This window comes from Sus scrofa, chromosome 9, assembly GCF_054392235.1.
Source record: "Sus scrofa isolate SSC_HxYL_T2T_F1_AM1 chromosome 9, Sscrofa_HxYL_maternal_Yorkshire_Landrace_v2.0, whole genome shotgun sequence".
Lineage (NCBI taxonomy): Eukaryota > Metazoa > Chordata > Mammalia > Artiodactyla > Suidae > Sus > Sus scrofa.
The window spans coordinates 77,849,789-77,869,613 of record NC_139391.1 but is presented as its reverse complement, the minus strand read 5'-3'; the positions used below and the strand labels follow the sequence as shown (position 1 = coordinate 77,869,613).

Below are 19,825 nucleotides of genomic sequence, written 5' to 3'. Positions count from 1 at the left end.
ATCTGTAGGTCAAGGTTATACTAAGTATCAAACAAAGAGAAGCAAAATTGAAACACTGATAACTGCCAATGGGGTTGATAGCCAATGGATTTTACACTACACAACACAGACCAAAAGAAAAAAGAAATACATGGCTGTGCCAAACAAGGAGCCTTGACTCTGAAAGGATTAAGTGGACAAAAAAACAAACAAACAAACAAACAAAAAAAAACATCAAGGAAATAAGCCAGGTAAGACCAGGAGATGCCAAACTCAAGGACTAGAGTTTATCCATTTACTCTATAATCATTTATTGAAGAGATGCTGTGTTCCAAGCTAAGTGCTATGAGTGTGTGTGTGTGTGTGTGTGTTGGACAAAAAGATCTCCAAATGGTAAGGGACATGGATGACACGGACACAGGTTACTTCCTCTGCATAAACAGTGCTCACTCCACATATGTGCATGTACCTGTCTTACTCTATCCCTGTATCTGTTTACAGATTATTGTCCTATTGCTCTGCTTCACTTTCTACTTGGCACTTATTAGCCTCTGACACTCTGTTATACATTTTATCTGTCTCTCTGTCCCAATAAAATACAAGTTCCGAGAAGATGGGAATTACCTATTTTGTGCACTGATGACTTTCCAGCACTATTAACAATGCTCAGTATACAGTAATTATTCCAAATAAGTACTTCTCAAAAGAATGATTACAAACTTCAACAACAGAAGTATGCTCATAATATAGAGCTTATGAGAAAAGAGGGAAATGATTGCTTGTTTGGGTAGGTGAAGGAGTGAAGGAAAATTCATAGATGCAGAGAAATGCACCAAGTAACAAAAAAACTCTGGCTACAGTGACCCAGCATAAGAAAACCCTTTTTTTTTTTTTTTTTAGCTTAAACACTATAGAGGTTCAGCCTTGTTCTGCTACCTAACTTATCTTTTTATTTTTTATTTTATTTTTGTCTTTTTAGGGGCCGCATACGGAAGTTCCCAGGCTAGGAGCTGAATCAAAGCTGTAGCTGCCGGCCTACACCACAGCCACAGGAACACAGGATCAGAGCCGCATCTGCGACCTACACCAAAGCTCACAGCAATGCAGGATCCTTGACCCACAGAGTGAGGCCAAGGATCAAACCCATATCCTCATGGATTCTAATCAGGTTCATTACCACTGGGCCATGACAGGAACTCTATAACCTATCTTTTTAAAACATGCATTTCATCGCATCACTCAGCTAAGAATCCACACCCCCTACCGCATAGCCGACTGAACTCAACTTCTTGAATGTCAAGGACATTTATAAACTGGTCCTAAACACTCTTTGCAGCCTAACTCTCTGGAATATTTCAGGGCCCCATCACAAAGATCTGCCAAACTTTGGGCCAGGCTTGCTCCCATCTCACAGGCACTCGACATAAATACACACATACATTTACATGCAGTTGTTAGCTAATTTCTATTCACATGTCGTTGATTAGCTAATTTCTATTTTCCATAACCCAAAATAATTGATTCCCACTGATTACTTACCATATCAATGAGACTCTCCTGTATTCTGTTTAGAGTTGTTCTTAGTCTACTACTACTAAGGCCTAGTCCTGTTGATTCCAACTGAAAAAGAAAAAGAAAGGCGTGTTAAATCGTTCTAGAGATAATCCTGCAAATGCTGTGACTTCACATCAGCCAAAATTAACTCTGTGATGACTTTTCACTCAGATACTTAGCCTTCAGACGGTTTCCAAACTGAAGTTACAAATTCCAAAATGTCAAGCAGGGAAGTCAAACCCCACCTCTCAAGAGAACAAGAGAACTATTTACACATGTGCCTTTACAGGTTACACTAACATCTATCAATTTAATTAATTTATCAAGAGAGACTTCACCAAAATTTCTTTCCCATGAGTTACTATTTTTTTTTTTTTTTTGTCTTTTTGTTGTTGTTGTTGCTATTTCTTGGGCCGCTCCCGCGGCATATGGAGGTTCCCAGGCTAGGGGTCGAATCGGAGCTGTAGCCACCGGCCTACGCCTGAGCCACAGCAAAGCGGGATGCGAGCCGCATCTGCAACCTACACCACAGCTCACGGCAATGCCGGATCGTTAACCCACTGAGCAAGGGCGGGGACCGAACCCGCAACCTCATGGTTCCTAGTTGGATTCGTTAACCACTGCGCCACGACGGGAACTCCGAGTTACTATTTTTAATCACAAAACTTAAGATTTTTAGTATTTAAAGAACCCAGGGATATGATGGGCCACACAGATACAGGAAATACAAACAGATACGATACATTTTTTCAATATCAAGAATGAGAGAATGGCTATCACTAAAAATTCTTCAGACATTAAAAGGATAATAAGGGAATATTATGAATTTAATGCCAAGAAAATTACCAAACCAGATGAAATGGAAAATCCTTGATAAATTTATAAATACTGACCTAAGAAGAAACAAAAAATTTGAGAAATTTTTTTGTTTCTTTCTTTTTAGGGCTGCACCTGTGGCATATGGAAGTTCCTAGACTAGGAGTCAAATCACAGCTGCAGCTGCTGGCCTACGCCACAGCCAGAGCAACACGGGATCTGAGCTGCGTCTGCAACCTACACTATAGCTCACAGCAATGCTAGATGCTTAAGCCACTGAGTGAGGCTAGGGATTGAACCTGCATCCTCATGGATACTAGTTGCTGAGCCACAATGGGAACTCTGAGCAGTTAATTAATTTATTTATTAATTAAACTTAATAAAAATTTTCAAAAAGTATTAATCCTATATAGACCCTCAGAGAGTAGAAGACAATGTTTCCCAATTGTTTTATGAGACTAATATTGCTCTGAGTCCTAAACCAAACAGAGATACTACAAGAAAACATAACTAGACTCATAAACTTTATGGACATAAATTTTTTGAAATCTTAAGGAAAATATCAGCAAACTGATTCATGACCAAGTGGTATCTGTCTTAGGAATGTAAGACTGGTTTAACAGGCTAAAATTCTATTTTGAAATTAACCAACAGAATTTACCATATTAATACATTTCTTTAGGAAAGAAAGTTATGATTGTTTAAATAGATTCAGGAAAAAAAATTTGACTAAATTTATCCTTTCATGATAAATATCAGAAAACTACTAATAGAATAGAGTTTCTTCAACATGATTATGGGCGTCTATAAAATAACCAACATCATACTCCATGGAGAAAGGCTCAGTGCTTTTTATCCAGGATGGATGAGGGATGAGAGTACAGGACAAGAATATCAACTCTTACTATTTGTATTTTACGCTGTGCTGGAGGAGGTCTAAGCCTTTACAGTAAAGACAAGAAATATAAGGGACACAGATTAGAAAAGAAGTAAAGCTAAATACTATATATACCTCCCTCTAAGCACTGACTTAACTGTACCCTACAACTTTTGATATGTTATAGTCTCATTATCATTCAGTTCAAAATATTTTCTGGAGTTCCCGTCGTGGCGCAGTGGTTAACGAATCCAACTAGGAACCATGAGGTTGCGGGTTCGATCCCTGGCCTTGCTCAGTGGGTTAAGGATCCGGCGTTGCCACAAGCTGTGGTGTAGGTTGCAGACGCGGCTTGGATCTGGTGTTGCTGTGGCTCTGGTGTAGGTTGGTAGCTACAGCTCCGATTCGACCTCTAGCCTGGGAATCTCCATATACTGCAGGAGCGGCCCTAGAAAAGGCAAAAAGACGAAAAAATAAAAAATAAATAAAATAAAATATTTTCTAATTTATCTTATGATGTCTTCTTTAATTCAATCTTTATTTAGACGTGTGTAACAATTTCCAAATACTTAGGTTTTCTGATTATCTTACCGATTTCTAACTACACTGTTATTAGAGAATAACACTATTAGAGAATCTGTATGATTTAGGCTTTAAATCCATTAGGACATATTTAATGGCCAAGAATATATGGTTTTTCTTGATAAATGTAGCATCTATACTTGAAAAGAAAATATATCCTGCCATTGTTGGGTATGTTGTCCCATAAGTAACAATTAAATGGTTGAGAGTGTTGTTAAAATCTTCTATGAATTTGCTGATTTTCTAGCTAAGTTGTTCTATTAGTTTCTCTGTGGTGTTAAAATCTCCAGCTATGATTGAATTTTCTCATTTTCTCTTGAATTCTGTCAATTATTGCTTCATCTACTTTGAAGCTCTGTTACTAGGCAATATACATTTATATTCATTGTATCTTCCAGTTGAACTGATCCTTACACCATTATAAATCCCTCTATCTCTGATGTGTTTTGTTTTCAAATTTATTTTATCTGAGATTAATATATCCACTCCAGCTTCCTCATGCTTACTATTTGCACGGCCTATCTTTTCAATCCATTTGTTATCAATCTATGTGTGTTTTTTCTTATTAAGTATAGGCTTTTTTTAATCCATTCTGACAATGTCTGACTTTTAATGAGTGTTTATTCCAGTAACATTTAAAGTGGTTTGGTTTACTGCTACTATTATATGTTATCTCTTTTTGCTTTCTTGGTTCCTCCTTTACCACTTTTTCTAATTACACTTTTTTTTTTTTATTCTACTTCTATTTTCCTGTAGGCAAAAGAGTTAAAAGTTCTTTGTATTATTTTTCATTATTTTCCTATGCATTACAATGTACATTTTTGATATTTCACAGTCCACTTCCTGCTAACAAGGTACTGCTTTACATAGTATATAGAAATCTTGCAGTCTTATAGGTCCATATCCCTCCACATATCATATTAGTTATATGTAATACATTTACATATATTATGAACTCTAGAAAAGAATGTTACATTTTCAGTTTTAAGCAGCTATATGGATTTAAAAGAAATTAAGTGGAAATAGAAAAAAAAAAAATCTTTTGCATTTCCTCAAGTAGTTTCTGTTACCAATGTTCTTCATTCTTTTCTGAGGATTGGTATTTTCACCTGGTCTCATTTTCTTTCAGTCTGAAAACTTCCTTCAACTTTTCACATGTTACATATTTGTTGGTGACAATTTCAGGGTTTTTTTTTTAAAAAATTTATCTATAACTATTTTAATTTCATCTTCATTTTTGAATGGTATTTTTGCTGGTTATAAAATTCTGGATAGACATTTCTTTTTCTTTCGGTACCTTAACAGTGCTGTACAACTTTCTTCTACTTTCAACAGTTTCTCATGAGCTGTTAATCAAATCATTGGTCGCTTTAATGTCATAAGTCTATTACAGTTTTCAGGAGGCAGTTTCACCATAAGACACCCCACTACATTTTTCTTTGTGTTTATTCTGCTCGTTGTTCATTAGCATCTGGTATCTGCAAATTTTTGGCCAACGTTTCTTCAAATATTTTTTCCACCTCATTCTATCTCTCTCATCTCCACCTGGTATTCCAATGACATGTATGTTTGACAATTTAGTATAACTCAGCATGTCCCTAAGGTTTTGATAAACTTTGCTTTATGTTCTTCATTTTGAATTATTTCTATTGATCTATCTTCAAGTTCACAAATTCTTCTGTAATGTCCATTGGCTGTTAAGTATATTTAGTAATTTTTTTTAATTGCTAAAATTGTATTTTTCAATTCTAGGATTTCTCTTTAGTTTTCTTACTACTATTCCTACTAGACCCTCCTACTTCTCTACTGAGAGGCTCATGCCTTTTTTAAAAAAAAAAAAAAATTTTGTCTTACTTTATTGAAAATAGCTTAAATAGTCCATTTAAAATCTTTATCCCTTCACTCCAACACCTTGAGTTCAGACTATATTGATTTTCTCTTTACTTAAGGCTGTATTCCATTTTTTTGGCTCTATCTATTTAGGTAAAGTTGGACTGCATCATCCTCTAATTCTATAGAGGTTTTGGATTCTGTTATTTTTCTCTCGTAAGTACTGTTTTTCCTTTGTTTTTGGTATGCAATTTTCTTGGCCAGGCTTGAACTATAAATTCTCTCTTGTGCAGCAGTTTCAGTCTCTGTTCAGATCTTTTTATTTGGCTGCAATCAGTCTGTTCCACACAAACATGGTTCATGAGTTAGTAGGAGAGAGGTAGACAGAAATTGGGGATCCCTTCTTTGACTCTTTCCATTCTGAACTTCCCCCTACTCTTTTCAGTGTTTTCAGCTTCTTGGCTTCACTTTTCTGGTTTCCCAATCCATAAAGACTAGGGTTTCCTAAGCTTGCCTCTAGTTGTGTGCCTCACAGACTTTCCTTAGGCCTGTGCTAAATGCCATGGAGATGGAATTTATTTTTATAGCTTCCTTTTCCTTAACTGCTACCATGAACTACCACCAGAGTCTATATACTTCTGTTCACTCTCCAGTATATTCCCACCAGAGTCTATATGATTCTGTTCACTCTCCAGAATCTTCAGGAAGTTGCCTTTTGTATAACATCTAGGTTTTGTTTTGTTTTCTTTTGGCTGTGCCTGCAGCATGTGGAAGTCCCCAGGCCAGGGACAGAACCCATTGCACAGCAATGACCCAAACCACTGCAGTGGCAATACCAGATCCTTAGCCCATTGTACCACAAGAGAATTCTGACATCTAGGTTTTATAATTGTTTGCTGCAGGAAATATCATCTAATAACATCGCAGACTCTCAGATCGAGAAACAGAAGTTAATTCATTCTTAAAAGTTTTTACATGAATAACTGATACAGCAGAAATTACCACAACATTGTAAGTTAACTATACACATCAATAAAAGTTTAAACAATGAAAAAAAATTTATATAGAGAATCAGACTCTCTACAAAGAAACAGTTACATTAATAAAAGTTAACTTTAAATGAGGCTCACAAACTGTTGTCAAGTAAGAGCGCTCGTAAAATTTACTTGGATAAGAAATAATCAGGACATCAATACACACATCCTAAGAATCTACTGTGTGCTTATTACTGAATTAAGGTAAGCTACAGAATGGTTTTCCCAAAAGAATGTGAACTTTAAAGATAAAGGAAAACGTAATTCAAGAGTAGAACAATGAAAGGGTGGGGGTGAGGCAAAACAAAGCAATACTATGAATGTCATTACTATAATAGAATCAAATGGATTAGATATATAATAGAGCCTAATATAGTAAGCTATAACCAGTTGAGTGAAGAGCAGGAATTCTGGAGTAATTAGTAAGAACGGAAGGAATCCCTTAACCTGATGCCAACACTGTGTCCCCTGCAGCCAATGAATTTCTAGAACCTCTGAGACACAGACGCTTACTTTTTCATGAGCAGAATCCATCTAAATTCACTCATACAATTATATCTCTTCTAAGAAGGAAGCAGAAGTGGCCATGTTAAAAAGTGTAAGTAGAGGCAGAGTAAATGTTGTATTTACTCATTCAAATGCGTATTTTGTTTTGGTTTATAGAATACAAACTGTTTCTATTACAACATATGGGTGGAAACCCAGATTAAAGATAGAAAGAAACCCTGATTATTGAAATTAATTGTTTGAATGCAGTGAAATAGATTTTACTGAGTCTTACAGGACTGAAAATGATTTTAATATAAAATATCAGATTAATGAGTTCTGTAAAAATAATAGATTTTAAATAAAATATGCAGCAAATTTGACAGTAAGCACCTATCTGCATGTTGTTAACTTTCTCAGTTCTAGTGAACCCCACCATGAACAAATCAGTGCCAGTATCTAATCAGCTGGAAAGTCACATCCAAAAGCACTAGTTCCCAAAAGTTTCCAAAGGACACTATCTTAACATATCCTATCAAAATTGTGGTCCAGAATTGTCTTAAACCAACATAATAGTCACAAGTCATGTGTGGCTTTGTATATTTAAAAATAACTTATCTAAAACCAAATACAACTAAAAGTTCAGTCCCAAATCATACCAGTCATATGTCAAGTGCTCAACAACCACTTGTGGCTTGTGGCTACCATATTGGGCAATAATAATATAGAACACTCCCATTACTGCAAAACTTTTCTTGGACAGTACCAGTCTAGGAACACAGAACAATAAGACAGAGTAACACTCACCTAGAAGACTAACAAATTCTGACAATTAGCTAAAACACCAGAATTTCTTTCTTCTTAAAAATTTATTTATTCAGATTCCAAATTCAGAGCAATAAATTAGTACATATCTTACAGTAGCAAATTCTATAGCAACTAAGTCTCTGATTATATTAGTATTCTTTCTAATTTTGCGGAATTAATAACTAGGAGATTCAGATCCCATGTCAAATATATCCTATAGATCATGTCTTTGATCTATATTACACGATCTACTGTAATCACAGCAAGAATATGAACATTTATATGATGAATGTGGAGTTCCTGTTATGGCTCAGTGGTTAATGAATCCAACGAGAAACCATGAGGTTGCAGGTTCGATCCCTGGCCTTGCTCAGTGGGTTAGGGATCCAGCGTTGCCATGAGCTGTGGTGTAGGTTGCAGATGCGGCTCGGATCCCACGTTGCTGTGGCTCTGGCATAGGCCAGCAGCTACAGCTCTGATTAGACCCCCAGCCTGGGAACCTCCATATGCTGCAGGTGTGGCCCTAGAAAAGACAAAAAGACTAAATAAATAAATAAATAAATAAATAAGATGAACATAGTTATCCATTAAAATTCTTTTCTTTTTTTTAATGGCTACCCACAGCATAAGGAAGTTTCCTGGCCAGGGATTGAATCTGAACTTCAACTACAACTTACGCCACATCTGCAGCAACATCAGACCCTTTAACCCAATGCATTGGACCAAGGATCAAACCTGCACCTCTGCAGCAACCTGAGCCACTGTAGACTGATTTTTAACCCACTGCACCACAGTGGGAACTCCAGAAATTAATGTTTTTTAAAAGATACAAATTATAGTATATGAAAGGTTAGTATTATGAACTACTGTCAAATATCTAGATGAACTACACAATAATTCCCAAATATCTGACCAGTTACCTGCTTAAAATTGTGCTGCTCTCCTTAGGAGTAGAAAAAGATAAACTCAACAAGGGCTTTGGAAACACAAAAAGGAGGGGCAGGAAACATTAATTCTGTGGCAGGCAGATGGTTCAGTTCAAAGATTTTCAATTATTTCAGTAAAATTTGCCATTACCTTCTGAATGTGGTCGTGTCTGCTAAGGTTGTTGGCCAATATTTAAAATGTTTCATTTACTGGGTAATAATTACACACTGGGCCAGATTTAAACAAAGCAACCTGCACATTTTTCACTGCCAAAATACGTCAAGGTTGGAAACAGATGCTGTATTTTTCCGCCAAAAATTTGAATAACATACACTATGTTTATCAAATCAAAGCTTAAAATTAACATTTAAATAAGGTAATCGGACAAACAAAAAGCTGCCATCAATAATTTTGTTGTATTTTTGATGGATAATTTCAAAATAAAGTTATCTGTGTATTTTTATACAGAGAGAATGAACTTTACATTTAAAACAATTTAAAAGAAACACATTTCCCCCAAAAGGTTGACTTACTGAATCATTCCGACCAAAAAAGGTATATATTGCATACAAGTAATAATCAAATAGCTGAGACATGAAATGGATAACATCAAAAGCAATTGGTTTAAGAATGTTCATCATCTGCATATATTTACCTGAAAAGAAAAAAAATAAAAATTCAGTAGAACACAATTAAAATCTGTTACTCTATAATTACAAGGAAACCATAAAAATACCTTACTGAAATATTTTTTTGAACAAAAGATTGCATTCCTCAGTCACACTACCGATGCTTCAAGTTCTCCTAGCATTTGTGGCTAGTGGCTACTGTATTGGACAGCACTGAGGCAGAAAAGTTATTACATCTTGGAAAGGACTATCTGATAGCACTCACACATATATAATACCTACAAAGATTTTTCATATCATTATATTTTACTGTTGGTCTTATCTTTACAGAACTCCTATACTTTTCTACAAATGGCACCATACAATAACACAGTTCCTCATTTTTTGGAGATTCCACTGAGAACAATTTCTTCACAAATGTTAAGGCGTAATAAAACAAAAGACAATGTACTGGAGAAAAAGTGGGTTTCTCTCAGAAACTCATAAACAGAGCAAAAGTAAAAAAACATTGGACATGTGGACGATACTTCCCATTCCCCTGAATCGTAGCCCTGTGAAATCTTGTGTCAGGGGCCAAGAACATTTCTTTATCACTATGTCATTCAAGAGCTCAATACTCTCAAAGTGCCAAGAACATATCCTCCTCATTCCTTTCTTTGGGAGATGCCAGTATTCCATTCTTTTTCCTTTAAACTTATGACACAGTTACAAAAAAAATTCGAAAACCAAAATTTCTGCATTTATAAACTTTTTAATGTGTTTGAAGGGTGCATGGGAGATGGAATAAATCAAATAACAATAATGAGTCTCTAATTGTGTTTCTTTTTATGGGGAATAATAGAGAAAGAAGCATATCTATAAAAAGCGCCCTTCTGCAGAAGATGTTAAAACAGGCCATTTGTTTAACTTTCAAATGAGCAAATAATTCAGGTGCTGGCTCTACTTCATGTAACTGCTATAAATTTTGAATTGGTACTATTGAGGACTGGGATTCAAGAAAAAACACATTAACTGCAGTAGAAAAACAATGACAAATTTACTCTAATGGAAATGTGTACTATCAAAACCATTTCTTTATTATCCAAGAACTCAGTTCATTTGTCTTACTTTACGTAAGAAATTAGTCTAAATAAAAGATAGTTAAGAAGACAAACACTGGAGTTCCCGTCCTGGAGCAGTGGTTAACAAATCCAACTAGGAACTGTGAGGTTGCAGGTTTGATCCCTGCCCTTGCTCAGTGGATTAAGGATCTGGCGTTGCCGTGAGCTGTGGTGTAGGTTGCAGAGGCGGCTTGGATCCCACATTGCTGTGGCTCTGGTGTAGGCTGGCAGCTGCGGCTCCGAATGGACCCCTAGCCTCGGAACCTCCATATGCCGTGGGAGCAGTCCAAGAAATGGCAAAAAGAAAAAAAAAAGAAGACAAACACATATCAAAAAGTAAAAACTATTCAATTTAGGTTCTATTCTTACTCCTATTTACAAGTCTTTTGTTTCAGAATCATTTTTTATAATTATTTCACATAATCAGACTTTAAAAAAAAAAATCCCAATTGAAAAACATTTGAAAAATATGCTCCTGGAACATTCTGGATCACTATGCAGATGTTTCATCAACTGCAAACATATAGGTATTTAAACTGCAACTATGTATACATTAGATAATGCGACACTATGAAGAAAAAAAGTGGAAAAATCTGTTACATTATTTTAATCTATAAAAGAAAAATTTAAAAAGGTAAATAAGTAGAATGAGAAAGAATCCAAATATCTGGGTTGATACATATCCAGAATGCAAAGTCTCCCCATTCCTAATAAGATTAACCACTGTTTCTATTATTCATCTTTAGAAAGAATATAAAGAGGAGTTCTTAAGAGGTAAGTTATTTTAAATGTGCATTCAGAAAGAAAAAAAACCTAGAGGGTCCCTAATCTTCAAAAAAGTTAAAACAGAATTATATTCATTCATTCATTCATTTGTTCATTCATTTAATACATTCAACAAACTTTTTGAAAGCTTACTATGTTCCTGGCTTTGCATTAAGAGACAGGGAACTACCAGAGTCCCTGCTCTCATGCCTTGAATAGTCATACATGGAAGGCAGCCATTGATAAGCAGGCTGCCAGTCTACTAAAATGCAAAAGAGAATTCTCTTTCCAGTTCCAAGAGGCAGAGGAGGCCTCTGGAGGCTTGAGGAAACTTAGGCATCTCCTTGGACTTACCAAATTTAAAGAAAATTTTACAATGGAGTAAAGTATCTATGACAAGAAGTGGGTAAGGAGATAAAGACAGGTAGGAGATAAAGATAGGTTAGGTATGATCATCAGAAAATAAGAAGTCTCAAACAATTTCTAGACCAGAGTTGGCAAACCTCTCCTGCAAAAGACTAGATATTTCAGGCTCTGCTGGTCTGTTTCAACCACTCAGCTCTGCTTTTGTAGCATAAAAGCAGCCATGGAAAATATGTAAACAAATGAGCATGGTTGTATTCCAGCAAAACTTTATTTACAAAAACAGGTAACCAGACCAAACTGGCCTGCAGGCTATGGTTTCCCAACCCCTATACTAGGTTGCAGACAACAGATGGGAACAGGTTGATGGAAAAATGCAAAGAAGACCACAAAGGAGATGGAAGCTGTTCCATAGAATGTGACTGCTCAGAAGCAGCAGATGCTACAAGAGAATAGGAGCCAGAAATGGGGCTGAGGAAGGATGGATTAATTGAAGATCTACATATGGAATAAACTACCCATCCACTTACCCCCAGTTCCTGTTTCTCACCAGCAGTCAGAGGAGCACCCCCACGCCCAATCCCTTATCTGTAGTTTCAGTTACACAATCAACCTTGGTCCAGGAATATTAAATAGAAAATTCCAGAAGTAAACAATTCGTAAGTTTTAAATTGCATGTTCTGTGCATGATGGAATTCTGTGCTGCCCTGCGCCATTCCTTTTTCTAACACATCCTGACCATTAGTCACTCTGCAGCCATCTCGTGCATCAGATCAACTGTGATGGTATCTCAGTGCTTCTGTTCAAGGGACTCTTTTTACTTAATAATGGCCAAGAGCAGTGATGCTTGCTGGCCATTCAGATCTGCCAAAGGGAAGGTGTAAAGCGCTTCCTTTAAGTGAAGAAGTGGAAGTTCACAACTTAACATGGAAAGAAAAAAAAAAATCACATGCTGAGGTTGCTAAGATCTGTGGTAAAAATGAATTTTCTATCTGTGAAATTGTGAAATTGTGAAAAAGGAAAAAGAAACTCATGTTAGATTTGCTGTCACACCTCAAACTGCAAAAGTGAAGGGGAGAGTGACAAGTGCTCACCTGAGAGGGCAAAGGCTTTAAATCTGTACACTAAGATATTCGAGGGGGAGGGAGAGAAACCACATTCACATAACTTATTACAGTAATTTGTTATAACTTTTCTATTTTACTATTAGTTACTGTTGTTAATCTCTTACTGTGTCTACTTTATAAATGAAACTTTGGTATAGGTTTCTATGTACAAGAAAAACATAGAATAGGGTTTGCTACTATCTGTGGTTTCAAGCATCCACTGGGCATCTCCCATGGATAAGGGGCAATTACTGTATAGGCTGCCAGAATTTTCCCACTGACGAAAACAAAAATGAAATAAAAAACCCGTAGGATTCCTCTCTAAAAGAAGTAAGCACCTCCCAGCTTCCCTTAATTAAACAAACTTAATACAATAATAAGAAAAGCTAAGGTTTCTAGTGTGGATATTGGCACCACAGATTAAAATCTATCTTATTCTGGGAATTTGGGTATCTGTCTCCATAATGTAAAGGCTACCAGGACATCCATCCATACCTGCTTTGCTCTAAACAAAGTTTCTAGCCAGGGAGCTCCCTCTGTGGCTCAGTGGTAACAAGCTGGACTAGTATCCATGAGCACTTGAGTTTGATCCCTGGCCTCGCTCAGGGCTTAAGGATCTGGGGTTGCCATGAGCTGTGGTGTAGGTCGCGGATGCAGCTCAGATCTGGCATGCCTGTGGCTGTGGTGTACACAGGCAGCTGTAGCTCCAATTTGACTTCTAGCCTGGGAACTTCCATATGCTGCAGGGGAGGTCCTGAAAAAGAAAAAAAAATTTCCATTCAGGAATCCTACTAAGGAGAAAGAGCTCCAAAACAGTTCTAATTACTCAGCAGGGAACACCTACAATGGCTATATAGGCCTTCGACTTTAGGTATGAATAATCAAAATCCACCAGGCCCATGAGGCTAACTCAAACGAGTGAAAGTAGAGAAAAGCTGATCCCAGAGAAAAATAGAATAATTCAAGCTAAAGAAGAAAAATATAGTAATTATGTATCCACCCTGTAAGAGGTGAATATGCTGAGAAAAAAAAAAACCCAGAATAGAGAAGGATTTTGAAAGATTTAAAATCATTAAACATACAATTTTTAAAATAAAAAATTAAAGAAATGGGGAAAAGGACATCTTCCCAAAGGTACAGCAAAAAGATAGTAACAGAGAAAAATACTAGAGAAAATATGAGAAAAGTAAAGGGCCAATCTAAGAGACTAAACACTTGTGTAAGGAGAAATCAAAGAAAAAAGAGATTAAAGAAAATGGGGGTGGAGTGGGGTGGAAATCATCAAAGAAACCGGAGTATCAATCACAGCTAAGCATCACATGAACCTTCAGTCTGAAAGGTTACGAACTACCCAACACACTTAATGAAAAAGAACTCACACCTAAACACATCAATAGAGAATTCTGAAACATCAAAGAAAAAAAACACTAAAAGCTTTCAGAGAGAAACAGGGAGAGGAAATTCACCTACAATAAGATGAGTGGAACATTAGAGGCTTCAACTTTCTGAGGGAAAGTAATTTTTAATCGACAATTCTATACACAACTAAATTGTCATTCAGTGAAAGAGCAGAATAAAGACATATTTAGCCTGACAAGAATTCAAAACATTTACTTCTCATCACCCTTTTCTGGGAAATTACAACAAGAAGAAAGAAAACAGACACAGACCAAGAAATTGCCTCCATGCTATCAGTAGGGAATAGTGAGTGGGAGACTGCTGTTTTCACCACCAGCTCCTTACTATTTAACCTGTTATTGTGAGAGGTGGTACCTAAGTAAAAACATAAAAGCATGGCTCTGAAATTAGCCAGCCTAGTGAAAAAATGCAGTCAGTGGTTCAAGATATGGTTCAGATGCACACCACTCTCTCTTCCTTTCCAGGGTTCCCAACAGAGGGCACAGAGACAGGAGCGGATACGCCATGCTCTGGGAACACCAGGAAGTTAAACAGCTATCATTATAGACCAGTGACCAAGAAAGATGCCCCCTTCCCCAATTACTAACCGCAAGAAGTTCCTATTTCTGCCTCCAACCTTGCTCGACTCAGTCCAGGAATAAGAATTAATGCTTATGATGTCCTCCACTGGTTGTGAAGCACCAAAGTTAAGAGCTTACTGGCTCTAGAAGCAGACAACCTGGTTCCACTACTTCCCAGCTGGGTGACAGACACAGGGCAGGCCATTTATCTCTGGGCTTCAATTATTTAGTGCATAAAAAGAGTACTATGAAAAATTATGAGCAAATGCATGTGAAGTGTTTACACAGCATATAATAAGGGAGCAAGAAGTCTTAGCTACTACTATTATTATTTTAAAATAAATACAATAATGATGGGAGTTCCCGTTGTAGCTCAGTGGGTTAAGAGACCGACTAGTATCCATGAGGATGAGGGTTCAACTCCTGCCCTTGCTCAGTGGGTTAAGGATCCAGCGTGGCCATGAGCTGTGGTGTAGGTTGCAGATGTAGCTCAGATCCCATGTTGCTGTGGCTGTGGCATAGGCATGTGGCTCTGATTTGACCTCTAGCCTCGGATCTTCCATATGCCATGGGTGTGGCCCTATAAATGATGAATGGAAAAATGGAGAAGTGTATACAGGGTTATGTGAAGGGAAGCCAACCTAATCTGGAGATTAGGAAAAGTTTTCACAGGGAAAGCACTGTTTAAACTTGCTCACTCTTTGTAGCAACAATGGATGGACCTAGAGATGATCACACTAAGTCAGAGAAAGACAAACATCACATGATATCACTTATATGTGAAATCTAAACAAATGATACAAATGAACTTATTTACAAAACAGAAATAGACTCACATTAGAAACAAATTTATGGTTACCAAAGGGGGACAGGGGAGGAAGGATAAATTGGGAATCCAGGATTAACAGATACTCACTACTAAATATAAAATAAACAACAAGGACCTACTGTATAGAACAGAGAACTATATTCAATATGGTATAATAACCTATAATGGAAAAGAATCTGAAAACAAATATATATACATAATTGAATCACTATAGATCAGGTATAATTCAATTAAAGAAGAAAAAACCTCTCTCATCCTAAATCTAGACCATGAGTCAATGTACCCAAGGGAAGGAGCCACACAGAGGGATTGGCAAAGAAACCAACCAAGTAGCAGCCTGAACAAGGACTACAACCAAGAAGAAGAAGAGTGGGTCTGCCCTTCCTATCTCATTGTAGGAGACACAGAGAGAGGAGCACGATGACCACAGGAAAGGTGGCCCAGGGGAATTCAATCAGTGAGCCACAAGCTCTAGTTAGAGGAGCAGATACAGGGTAAAAAGAGGTGCTAGAGCAAATGAATGTGAAGGGTATGTCTGTGTACATGTGCACAAGTGGGAGGCCTGGGGTGAAGGGACTGTGGATTGTGGATTATTGCAGGACACGAGAAAGTATTTCTCTAACAGATTTTTTAAATTAAGGTCTGTCAGTCCAATGTATATTGACTGAGCACCTAAAAATCGAAAAACACTTGGCTGGGTGCTCTACATGCTGCGAAGATGACAAACTTCTCAACTGCAGGAGCTGACAATCTGAGAGGGCAAAGGCAAGAACAGAATCACAGCTGGAAGGATGTTTGCTAACCTTATTACAGTACACTAAGTTGAAAGATCATCAATGGCTATAAATAGCACATAATGGAAGTGCTATAAATGAGGGATAAAGGAAGGAGAAGTTAGTTCAGCTCAAGCTGGGAAAATGTTTTGAACAATGAAGTGCAGTCCAGAGGAAAAACCTAACAGGTTGGTTACCTAAGTCCCTAACTACCCATTTTTATTCTGTAAGGTTAATATTCTCTTTTAGCCTCGAAAATTTCCAGTATCGTTCTCTTGTAACACAACTTAAGGGATGACATTTCTTGGATGGTCCTCTCAAAATAATATGTTGTATATACAGCCCTCAATGCAGAAAGTATCTTTAAGCAGTTTGAAAATATAAATCAATATAAATAATAATGTAAATAAAAGTTTTTTAGAGAAATAGAAATGTTGAAATATAATCTAAATCAAATGATAAAAACTTTTCCTTAAATATCACATGAAAATGTTTCTAAAAAGACAGCTTTTAATTTATTTTTTTTTTTAGGGTCACACTTGTGGTATACATATGGAAGTTCCCAGTCTAGAGATCGAACTGGAGCTACAGCTGCCAGCCTGCACCACGGCAACAGCAAGATTCGAGCTGTGTCTGCGACCTACACCACAGTTCATGGCAATGGCGGATCCCCAACCCACTGAGCAAGGCCAGGGATCAAATCCACACCGTCATGGATCCTAGTCGGTGGTTCGTTAACCGCTGAGCCACAAAGGGATCTCCCAAGACAGCTTTTAATTTAATCATAAAACAAGTTTTTAAAGTTTTAAAACAAAAACTGTGTTATGATACTTCTATATAAGACTATACTTATAAAGATTTCACTGACCCTATAACTTGATCCTACTATCTGAAAACAGGATATTTTGAAAGCAAATGATATGATTACTTGCATTCACAAAAAAACAAGGCAAAACATCTTCTGAATTGCCTCTTACAATCTAAACTTTTTCTGTTATTTAAACACACAGTGTTTACATTTCAATTAGGACAACACTGACAGGAAGCAATGGCTCTCAAAGTTTGCATTCTGGATCAGCATTTTATCCCCTAAAAGCTGTCAAAGACACACACTCTCAGGTTACATCTCAGACCTACTAAATTAGATCCTGGGGAGGTGGAGTCCAAAATCTGTGTCTTAAGTCCTCCAGGTGATTCTGATGCATGCTGAGATACAGGAAATCACAGATTTAGATCACAACAAAAGACCAATAAAGCATGGCCTTCTTCCTTCTCGACGGACTTTTTTACCCCTTGGTTCTCAAGTTCTCTTTACCTCCTATTTTTTCTCCTGCCTTTCTACCATTCATTCATGATCTCCCCCGCCAGTTTCTCCTGCTGTTTGTCCCTCACTGATCCATATGTGCCACCAAAGTATCCAATGGATGTGGATACATCTGAATTCTCCATGAACCCAGAAGGTTAAGAGCTTCTGCCGAGATAAATTCATCCACTACCAGAGATTAACTACATTTTATACCAAGGACTCCAAGTATGTATCCTGACCATGTTTTTTCTTCTGATCTCCAAATCCTCCTATCCAAATGCCTACTGGCTATTTCTGCTTAAATGCCCTACAGGTACCTCCACATGTCCAAAATCAAACCTATCATCAACTTCCTATACTTGGTCTTCCTCTCATCATTCCTATTTCAGTTGTGGCATTATAACACACAAATCTAAAATTAGAGAATAAGCTCTCATAACTAATTCATCAATCCTGTCCACGGTATTTCCAAAATTTCTCAGATTATCTATCTTCCTTCACCTATTACAATGGCCACATTGCTTTAAGCAGAACCAAGTCCCCATCATCTCCTGCCTGGGAGACTTCAACAGCCTCTTATCTACACTTTGACCTCCCCCAGCTTCCCTTTACCTCAAGTCAGTCCATATTCACACTGTGGCCAGAGTAATCGTTTAAAAAAAAAAAAAAAAAAAAAAAACAATCTGCTTATATCTCTCCACTGTTTAAAATCCTTAGCAAGGTCAAGTCCAAGCTCCACACGACATTACACGAAGCCATTTGAAATCCAGTTCCTGCCTACCTTTCTTGCCACATCTCCCCTGCTGCTACTTCCCAACACCCATCGAACTTCTCCATATTGCAGCAAACTAAACCCGGACCCTGAAAGTTCCACATCTTGTACATACTGTTGTTTGCATGCTGGCTAGAATAGAATGCTTTTTCCAACTTCTTCATCTATGAAAATCTATTCATCTTTCAAAATCAGCTAGGGTGTCAGCCCTCCAGTGAGTTAGCCCTTTCATCTGTTACCCCGAAAAGAAATTTCATCTTTTTTTTTTTCCTCTCAGGCTCTTTTCTGCTTCTTTAATGCTTACAACCCTACAATGTAAATTTTTTTTCTTCTGTATGTTATTTCCTATGTTGGGCTTCTTAACTACATAGACCATATCCTCTGAATGACTATATATTCATATATATATATATATATTTTCTTCTTCTTCTTTTTACAGCCACACCTGCAGCATATGGAAGTTCCCAGGCTAGGGGTCCAATCAGAGCTGCAGCTGAAGTTATACCACAGCCACGGCAACACTGGATCCGAACCGCATCTGTGAACTATGTCGCAGCTTGCAGCGAGGCTGGATCCTTAACCCATTGGGCAAGGATAGGGACTGAAGCCTCATCCCCACAGAGACTATGTCAGGTCCTTAACCCGCTAAGCCACAATGGCAACTCCAAAATGACCATATTTTTAACAGATAACAGAATGCCTGGGAAAAAAGCAACAGCTAAAAAAAAATCTGCAGAATTGAAAAATGAAGGAATAGGAGTTCACTTCATGGCTCTGCAGTAATGAACTCGACTAGTATCCATGAGGATGTGGGTTCAATCCCTGGCCTCGCTCAGTGGGTTAAGGATCTGGCATTGCCGTGAGCTGTGGTGTAGGTTGCAGACATGGCTTGGATCCCACAATTCTGCAGCTGTGGCACAGGCCAGCAGCTGTAGCTCCGATTCGAGCCCTAGCCTGGGAACTTTCATATGCTGCAGGTGCAGTGCCCCCTACACCAAAAAGACAAATAAAATAAATGTAGTTTAAAGAAAAAAGAAAAATGAAGGAATACAATAAATATGGCAGAAAAAGACTAATTTCCTTAATATAGAAATTAAAACACAATTTCCTTATTATAAAACAAACAGATAATTAAACTTAAAAGTTTCTGCACAGCAAAGGAAACCCTGAACAAAACAAAAAGACAACCCACAGAATGGGAGAAAATATTTGCAAATGAAGTTACTGACAAGGCTTTAATCTCCAAAATTTACAAACACCTCCTGCAGCTCAATACCAAAAGAACAAAAAGTCCCATCAAAAAATGGGCAG

The 19,825-nt window shown here is 37.3% G+C and overlaps 1 protein-coding gene across 11 annotated transcripts in view; it reads right to left on the bottom strand.

Annotated features, from left to right (window-relative positions):
- The window catches only part of VPS50 (VPS50 subunit of EARP/GARPII complex), a 140,135-nt gene that overhangs the window by 15,986 nt on the left and 104,324 nt on the right, over nucleotides 1–19,825 (bottom strand). For 9 of the 11 annotated variants that reach the window (XM_021102384.2, XM_021102385.2, XM_084977014.1 and 6 more), the window contains 2 exons: nucleotides 9,426–9,547; nucleotides 1,519–1,599 (listed from right to left, as the gene is read on the bottom strand). In XM_021102384.2, coding sequence (XP_020958043.1) covers nucleotides 1,519–1,599; nucleotides 9,426–9,547 — 203 coding nt within the window. The remainder of the gene's footprint in view (nucleotides 1–1,518; nucleotides 1,600–9,425; nucleotides 9,548–19,825) is intronic. The other 2 variants (XR_002347039.2, XR_014815787.1) reach the window with 1 other exon arrangement.